Source organism: Sprattus sprattus, assembly GCF_963457725.1.
Source record: "Sprattus sprattus genome assembly, chromosome: 14".
Lineage (NCBI taxonomy): Eukaryota > Metazoa > Chordata > Actinopteri > Clupeiformes > Clupeidae > Sprattus > Sprattus sprattus.
In genome coordinates this window covers 22666044-22676043 of record NC_137912.1, presented here as the reverse complement: position 1 = coordinate 22676043, position 10000 = coordinate 22666044, and the positions used below count along the sequence as shown (strand labels likewise).

At 43.8% G+C, this 10000-nt stretch overlaps 1 protein-coding gene across 3 annotated transcripts in view; it reads right to left on the bottom strand.

Annotated features, from left to right (window-relative positions):
- usp6nl (USP6 N-terminal like) overlaps window positions 1–10000 on the bottom strand; it is a gene marked incomplete at its 5' end in the record, with an annotated part of 77545 nt that overhangs the window by 14699 nt on the left and 52846 nt on the right. For all 3 annotated transcript variants that reach the window (XM_080851121.1, XM_080851119.1, XM_080851120.1), the window contains 2 exons: window positions 1–45; window positions 1644–1751. The exon at window positions 1–45 is cut by the window's left edge and continues 65 nt beyond it. In XM_080851121.1, the coding sequence (XP_080707247.1) occupies window positions 1–45; window positions 1644–1751 (153 nt within the window). The remainder of the gene's footprint in view (window positions 46–1643; window positions 1752–10000) is intronic.

Below are 10000 nucleotides of genomic sequence, written 5' to 3'. Positions count from 1 at the left end.
CTGACGGATGTCAGGGGACATACCAAGCGCCCTGAGCTTCAGTTTCTGAGGGAGACAGAGAGACGGACAGACGGACGGACAGACAGAGAGAGAGAGAGAGAGAGAGAGAGAGAGAGAGAGAATGACACTTTGGGTTTCAATGTTTGTGCCTTGGCAATGCAAGAGTGGTGTAACTCCAACAGAGATCACTGAATTGGCACTGAATTGAATCGAGGAAGAGAAAGCAGGAGAGAGAGAGAGGGAGAGAGAAAGGAGGGTGAAGAAGGAAGACGAATTTAGAGAAAGAGAGATGAGCCAGAGAGAAACAAAAAGAAAAAGGGAAGTGATTGAAATGAAATGAATACAAATTTGTGTGTGTGAGCGATAGAAAGATGGAGTGATTAGGAGACAGAGTGGAAGAAGGGGAGACATTTTTGTGAGACTGGTGGAAGGATATGATGATACAAAAGGAGATGAGAGAGAGCTGGATGGAGAGAGGAATGGATAGAGAAAGAGAGAGGGATGGAGAAAGAGAGGTGGATGGAGAGAAGTGAGTGGATGGAGAGAGAGAGATGGATGGATGGATGGAGAAAGAAAGAGTGGGATGGAGAGACAAAGAGATGAGTGGATGGAGAGAGACAGAGAGGGGGATGGAGAGAGAGATGGATGAGTGGATGGAGAGAGAGATGGATGAAAGAGAGGCAATAAAGAGAGAGAGACAGTAAATAAGAGGGATTGTTTGAAGGAGATGAGTTTTAATAAGACTGGCTCCAGCTCAGTCCAATACTGTGTGCCCACACACACACACAATATTCCCCTGCCACCAAAGTGATGAACTCACACACACACGCACACAGAATCTCTTTCCTCCTCCAACCCACCTTTTCTCTCCCTTCCTCCCACATCCACCCCCCCCCCCCACACACACACACAGACATACACACACTCTTTTGACCAGTTTTTCCTTCTTCTTCTTCTCTCCCTTTCATACATACGTTCACCAACTCAATTAATGGACTAAGATTATCTCTCTCTCTCTCTCTCTCTCTCTCTTTCTTTCTTTCTCTCTCTCTCTCTCTTTCTCTCTCTCTCTCTCTCTCTCTTTCCCTCTCTCTCTCATTACCCAGTGTGTGTGCATGAACATGCATCCCTGTGCACCTGTAAATGTGTGTGTTCTTCTGCATATTTGTGTGTATGAGTTTGTTAGTGTGTCTGTGTATGTGTGTGTGTGTGTGTGTGTGTGTGTCTGTGTGTGTGTGTGTGTGTGTGTGTGTGTGTGTATATATGTATGTGTCTTTGTATATGTGGGTGTCTGTGTATATGTGTGTGTGTGTGTAAAAGAGAAGGTTGCACCTGTTGGTCCCCAAAATGTGTGTGTCTTTTTGTGTGTATGAATGCCTGTGTCACCTATGTGTATGTGTGTGCAACACCAAAGGACTGTGGGAGGTAATGTGTTTGCTGGTGTGTATAAAACAGTGGGCAATTTTTGTAATTAGCCAAATAGCAGTGTTTGTGAAAGCAGGGGTGCTGCACCTGTGAGGGTGGGATTGTGTGTAGGATAGTGTGTGTGATTGTGTGTGTGAATGTGTGTGTGTGTGTGTGTGTGTGTGTGAGTGTGAGTGTGAGTGCGGTAGAGTGCGAGTGCGAGTGCGAGTGTGTGTCACCTCGTAGAAGTCTTTCTTCTCCTCCTTGATCTTAGGAATGTCTAGCAGGAGAGCCCAGACTTCTCCACGCAGCTGCAGAGGAACACCTTTATAGACCCGCCGCACCACCTGACGGAAAGATCCGGGAAAACACACTCAGGCGAGACGGAAAACTACCCATGGTTGTACACACACACTCCGTACACACTACTCACCTCATAAACTACTTATATAAAAACCCGCACACGCACACTCACACGCACACGCACATGCGCACACACACACACACATACAACCACACACACACACACACACACGTCTTCTTTAAGGACTGTAAGGACCTATAATGGGCATACAGTATTCACCTGGACTTCATTACCCATAATGGGAAGTGGTGAAATGAGAGCTCTTTGTTAGCTAATTGAATGAAAACAGTTAATTCATGAATTGCCCAATTTGCTCTGATTAATCGTGACTGATTGTTTTTTTCCCTTCCTAAGTACAAAGCTTTTAATGATGGGACATTCAAATGTAAAATCACAGTAATAATGTACATTCAACACTAACTAAGTATATTTAATTTGAAATACCGTAGCTTAAAAGCACCTTTTTAACATTGAACACAGATTCTTTCCTGTGAACTGCAGATTTCCAAAAAAGCCATTAAGGCCACCAACATTGATTGTCAGCTTGAGAGGCAGCTATTGTGTCTGATGTGTGAGTAGTAAAGTGAGAAGGGACTATTATTTTGAAACATGGATTGAGATGAAGATGCAACAAGCAGGGAGAGAGGGACAGACCTTTGGGGAGGGAGGTGCTTTGGAGGGAGTGAGTGGCTAGCTCAGCCTCTCAGTAGTCTGAATGTGGTGTGCAGCCTGTTGGGTTAGGCAGCTACGATATTTGCATTATTTTGTGTTGCATTTAACTAGTTAAATATTTCAAATGAATTAAACAGGTTCATTTTGACAGCACTATGTCAAATATGAAAATATACTGTGAACAGTCATACTTGAAATTTACCGAACTAGTTTGATTTTACTGAATTTACAGTGTCTACCTCATCATCGTAGATGGCATAGTTTTGTTTAACAACTTCCAATCAGCTTTGTAAAAACAAAAATAAAACATTAGAAATCAATAACATTATTAGAGTTAATGAGGCGAACAGAATGGCATGGCCAACGGACCGATCGCCATGGTGTTTCGTAATGAATTTTCATTTTGTGGCGGCACATCTGAGGCAGTGCTAATGTGAAAATGATGAGCTTCCTTATTTCCCTCTCGTGTGTGTGTGTGTGTGTGTGTGTGTGTGTGTGTGTGTGTGTGTGTGTGTGTGTGTGTGTGTGTGTGTGTGCAGTGCTGCCATGCTTTTATGACAGTGTGTTGCCACTTCGACTGAAATGTGAGAACTTGTGGAATACTGACACTTATATTGATATCACGCGACCAGAGGCAGGCAGAGGTGAGTGTGAGAGAGAGAGAGAGAGAGAGAGAAAGAGAGAGAGAAAGAGAGAGAGAGTGTGTGTGTGTGTGTGTGTGAATGCAAGATGTTGTAGGTGTTGGGTCAAAAGGCTAGTTGTTTTTTATATTATGTGAAAGCCAGGTCATATATTGAGATGGGTGTCAACTACAGTCAACACAGAATACAGTTTTGTGTGAATGCGTATGTGTGTGCGCGCAATGAGACAGGAGGTGTGACAGGAGAATATATGTCTGAATATCAACACTTAGGGCCTGATTTACTAACAGGATTGCGCCCATTTCAGGCGTACAATAGCGGTCGTAAACATAAAACGGTATTTACAAAGGAGGCGCATTTGAGTAGAGGCGCATTTTTACGCTTTGTGGGTGTGAAACGCAACGAGATGGGAGGGTATAAGAAACCTGGGCGTGAAGCGCAAATATATGGGAGGAGAGAAGTTAAGTGTGCCTAATGATGTATTGCGTGGTATTTACTAAAACTGCCTGGCGAGCGCACGTGTCTAATTTGAGGGCTAATTCTCCGCCTCATAAAAGCACGTATTAACCAGGAAGCGCATTTCCATTGAGTCTGAAAACGTTGATATGGCAGCAGTTATAAGAGCAAGGCGAAGAAAGAAGACAGAGACAGCGCACAGGAAGAATTTTTTCAACTCGTATAACACTTTTTCAGTTAAGCGAACCACAAATCATTAGACGGTACAGGTTAACCAGCCACGCAATATTTCAATTACTGGACCAGATCAGAGACGACATCGAACCCTCCACCCGGCGATCACATTCCATTCCATCAGTTGTTAAACTCCTGGCAACATTTGCAAATATTGGCCTCCGGATAATTTCAAACAGTTATAGCATCTGCAGTTGGTATATCTCAGCCTTCACTCAGCCAAATATTCACCCAGGTACTCAACGCATTGCTACGGCGCACTGGTCAATATACATTTCCCCACTACGATAGCTGAAATTAAACTTTCCGAACGTAATTATGAGCCATTGATTGCACCCACATGCAAACAGTCCCACCTTCAATCCACGAACACATTTACCGAAACAGAAAGCACACATATTCAATGAATGTCCAGGTCATTTGTGATGCCAACATGACCATTACTAACGTGGTAGCCAAATACCGTGGATCTGTCCATGACAGTTTTATCTTCCGGAATAGTGCCATTTATCCATGATTGAGCAACAGTGATTTTGGAGAGGCCTGGTTACTTGGTAAATGTATTTGTTTCAGTGGGGATATATTGTAGTGAACCCATGTCCCTTGTAGAACTTATTAATCTCGCCATGTACACATCTATATTGTTATAATAGACAGTTTATGCATTAATGCCACCAACAGCATATTCTTTATAATCGTGTTTTTTTAAACATCTCGCTGTAGGTGATGGCGGGCAGAACAACAATATAAACGCATGCCCATTGAATCAGGTTCAGTGATTGAGCGAACGTGAACCAATATGTCTATCTCCTCTTCGCTGAACCTTAGTTTTTTCTTCCTCGAATCTCCATGGTGACAGTAACTTGCAGGCGACTTCTCCTGTCTTTTAACGGTGCGCTAAATAATGATTGCCCAGCGCGGAACTGGTTTGATAAATACCACGGAAAATGCAGAAAAACACTGTGCTTTAATGTGCGCCTGGCAAAGGTGCAGATGAAGCTCCGGTCGCAATGCTAGTAAATCAGGCCCTAAAGGGCGGAGTTAGCACAGAGTGCCCAGCGCGGATCTGGTTTAATAAATACCACGGAAAATGCGCAGAACACCGTGCGTTAATGTGCGACCGCAGATTAAGATGCGGTCGCAATGTTAGTAAATCAGGCCCTCAGTGTCTCCCTCACACACACACATAAACACACACACACACACACACACACACACACACACACACACACACACACACACAAGGAACAGACCTGCACTGTGCACCAACTTAGGCATGGATGCTTCTAGTTTTGTGCTCTGTGAACCATATGTGTGGCCAAAATGGCTTTTCTGTTGCTAAATAAGTCATAATTGGATGGCTACACACACACACACACACACACACCCACGCCCACACACACACCCACACACCCACACTAAAGAGCCCCAGGCCAGCTCTACCACACCTGCCTTAAAGCCAAACACAACCACACACGAGGCCACACACATGTCTAAGCTTTGGTGAATGTAGGGATTCTTAAATGTGTGTGTGAGCACAAAAATGTGCCATGACGTGCAAAGCTGCCCAATTATGTGGGAGTGGTGTAGACGAGAGAGGCAGGGAGTGTGTGTGGGTGTGTGGGTGTGTGTGTGCGTGCGTGCAGCGAGTGGCTCAGGGATGGAAAAAGCAGGTATCTCAGGAGACTGGAGGTGGAAAAGATTAGCACCTAAACCCCAATCTGCTCCAACAGCAGAGCTAAACGCCACCCACACACACACACACACACACACACACACACACACACACACAGAGATAGAGATAGAGATAGAGAGAGAGAGAGAAAGAGAGAGCTAAACACCACACACACAAAGCTAAACACCGCCATGAATTCTCATTGAAACGGCATTAAAGTCATCCTTCTGGAAGATAGAGCAAGTGCAGAGGGGAAAAAGAGAAGAACGAGAGGATGAGAGGAGGAAAAAAAACTGTGAACAAGAGGCTGTGTGTGTGTGTGTGTGTGTCTGGTGTGAGTGTGAGAGAGAAAGAAAAAAATACAGTGATAATCGACAGAAATAAAGAGATAATTGGGGGAAAGGGGAAGAGGAAGGGTTGGATTTATAGTGGATACAGTTTGTGTTACTGTGTGTGTGTTTGTGTGTGTGTGTGTGTGTGTGTGTGTGTGTGTGGGTGTGTGGGTGTGTGGGTGTGTGTGAGAGAGAGAGAGAGACAGAAGGAGACAGAGTGTGAGTATGACAGCAGGGCTCAATATCACCTTTTAAGAGGCATGAGCTTTTGGTTACCAAAGCCAACTGAAAGGTTGCCATCATTAAGGGCCTTTTACCTGATGTGTGTGTGTGTGTGTGTGTGTGTGTGTGTGTGTGTGTGTGTGTGTGTACTACAATAATGATTAAACCAATCTGAACACCTCTTTGAACACAAACGGATCTCCCCTTAACCATTTGTGATCACAAAAGCTTCAGTTTGATTGCTTGATTGTTTGAAGTCAGAACATCAAAGAAGAACTTAAAAGCTCAGAGTAACGGGGATGATTACATTTTAATTATTTAAAGTATGCTAATAATGCAGCTTTTATATGATGTAAATTCTTCTGAAGCCATTGAAGGCTACAACAATTCCCATGGCCAGTTTTAATGGTACATACTGAAATCACACATATTCATAGAAGGCCATATAAAATGACCTGTGACACAGAGAGAAAGTGTGTGAGTGAGAGACAGGAAATATGGGTGTGTGTGTCCATTTGTGTGTGTGTGTGTGTGTGTGTGTGTGTGTGTGTGTGTGTGTGTGTGTGTGTGTGTGCACTCAGATTAATGTCTGTAAGTGTTCTCCACCCTCGTCCCTCAGGTCGGTTTAGCATTGCAGCCCCGCTGTGCTGATGACCGATAATCTACATGCCATAAATAATGCTTCCCACTGGACTGTCTGTCACACACACACGCACACACACGCACACGCACACAGCCACACACACACATATATACACACACACACTCAAACGCATGCACATATACACACACACACACACGCACACACGCACACACACACACACACACACACACACACACACACACACACACACACACACACACACACACACACACACACACACACACACACACACACACACACACACACACACACACACACACACACACACACACACACACACGCACATACACACACGGACGCACACATACACACACACGCACGCACGCACACACACATACACACACACACACACAGACATACACACAAAGGCACGCACACACATACATTCACACAGACACACACTGACACGGATACACTCACACACACCGACACGGATACACTCACACTAGAGATGCGCGGTTGGCGGTTGCACCCGCGGACTCCGCGGTTAAACTGCGGATCGGGCGGGTGACGTGACAAAAAATTATATTTTAATTAAATTCGGGCGGGTGTCGGTTTACCAAACGAAATTCAAAATATCTACACATTGTTAAATGTCGTTACCTACATCCAAGCACATTTTTAAATAATCAAATTTTTATCAGGCAGTAAATTGGCATAGTTCCGTGTATGCATACAAAGCAAACAAAGGAAGCAAAAAAGTTAAAATTAAGTGACGATCCCTATCATGTCGCGTCTCTTTGCAACGCCGCAAACCTGCAAGCTATGAGTCAGCTGTCAGTATTGGAAGAAGCCTTAACGTGTCGTAGATGAAACTGCCCGAATTATTTTGTTTCGTTAGGCTATTAGTTATATTTTAAAACAGCCAGTCATTGTAGCCTACCACTCGTGGAATAAGGAATTTCAAAGAGATGATGGAGTGATTTGACTCAGAAGTGACATTGGGCATTGGCAGCGCGAGATGTTCAGAACAAGTTACACTTCTAGCTCAGTAACATCACCAGCTAAGAAAGAAGGTAAGAAAAATAGTCGGAAAACTTTGATTTGCAAGGCAAGCAGGCAAGTGTTGGGGTTGTTACAGTATAAAGCCTACAATGCGGTGACATTTCGGAATTGGCTAACAGACTCTGCGTTTCCTTCTAAACTAAAAACAAGGCTATATTACCGTATTAAAATGGTGTACCAAATTGCGTTTTATTACAATGATGTGTAGTGAAAAAGTGTAGGCCTACTAGCCTATGGTAAGGTCAGGTTTGCCGATGTGCTTGGCTATTTTGAAGTTTCTCCCTGTGCATCGATCAGAGACAGACGTCACTTCACTGATAATATTCTGGGGATAGGCTACAACATAGCCAATAGGATTTCATACTAGGGGCTTTATCCTTTAAATATCTTTGCGGCATTGGATCAGTCTCCTTTCAAGAACAGGCAAGAACTTTCTAGCCTCGCGTCAGCAGCGCCTATACCTAAAAACAACAGGCGGATGGCGGGCGGGTGCGGTTTTGAAAATTGTTCAAAAAAATTGGTGCGGATGTGTAGCGGACGGATCATGCGTTTTGTGATGCGGTTGCAGATGAAATAATAGCCCATCCGCGCATCTCTAACTCACACACACGCACACACACAGTCAATGCTATGGTCATCTATTCATTATTGCCTAGAGAAAGCAAGCTGACAGTATTATTGATTGTATTTGAGGACATATTTCTCTGCGAACATTAACCAAGAACACAAGAAATACGATGACTGTGAGTTTATGCACGTGTGTGTGTGTGTGTGTGTGTGTGTTTAAAGATTAAAGATCTTTGTACGTAGAGGTCAGGAAGAGGCTGTGTTTGTAACCCATGGTTTAACTATATTTTTAGTATGCACAGAGCATTCAGAAGATTTTCAGACCCTTTCAAGTCTACACACAATACAGTACTAATACTCCACAATGCTAGTAACCACAGCGACCCTGACACCTGGCTCTGGTGCATTCTACTTCTATCAATGGTATTCAAGATGGAGTTAATTGGACTTAGTCCACTTTTACCGGTGTTTGGAGGCGAACTGAGGCAGACACTGAGCATCACCCCCATTAATCCCTACAGTCGCAGCATCATGCTGTGGGGGTGTTCTTCTGCAACAGGGGCTGGGAGACTAGTTAGGATAGAGGAAAAGATGGAGTCACAGGGACAAGAGACTAGTCAGGATAGAGGGAAAGATGGAGTCACAGGGACAAGAGACTAGTCAGGATAGAGGGAAAGATGGAGTCACAGGGACAAGAGACTAGTCAGGATAGAGGGAAAGATGGATGCAGAAACAAATGGAGCAATCCTGAGTGTAAACCTTTTACAGTGTCCTCAAGATCTCGGGCTGGGGTGAAGGTGTACCTTTAAATACGACAACTGCCTGAAGCACACCGCCAAGAACACACAGGAGTGGCTTTGGGGGAACTCTGAAAGACAAAGTTCTGGAATGGCCTAGCCAGAGTCCGGACCTGAACCCAATAGAGCATCTTTAGAGAGATCTGAAAATGGCTCTGCGCCGACATTCCTCATCAAACACGGTTAAGCTTGAACGATTCTGCCAAGAAAAATGGGAGAAACTTCTAAAGGAAAGGTGTGCCAAGCTTGCAGGATCATTTATAAGAAGACTCAAAGCGGTCATGGCTGCCCAAGGTGGTTTAAGGAAGGACTAAATACTAAGGAAGGCTTTAAGGAAGGGATGAATACCTAAACATCTTGTATTTTTAATTCATTAACAAAACAATTCCACATCTTTATGGAGTATTGGGTATTTATGGAGTATTGGGTATTTATGGAGTATTGTGTGTAGATTTTTGATGAAAAAAATATTAGAATTAAGATTAAGAGCCTGATTTACTAACATTGCGACCGCAGCTTAATCTGCGCAAATTACCGCACAGTGTTTTTCATCCTATTTATCAAACAGGAACGTCATCTGTCCTTAGCGCCTAACCCCGCCCATTAGTGTCAATAACGCCCCGCTAAAATAGGGTAGACATAGCCTGCGTTTTCCTGCCACCATGGATGATGAGATAAAATTAGAATTAGAGCTTTTGGTTGACGAGGTTACAGCAAACTAACCCAGGTAAATATAGAATTTCATAAATATTTTTCCGTTTAGCCCTCCCGTCCACATTTAAAGTTGTGATCACTTTAAGTTCATGACTGTCCTTTATTGGTGAGCTGATTTGGGGAAATTAAACTTTTCAATGAACATTGAGTTTCTGGGTTGCTATGGCTACCCCTCAGTGTGCCTGTGCAGCTTTGACGAGTTTATGTTCACAAGTTCATATTTACACATATTAACATGAGTTTATCACACACA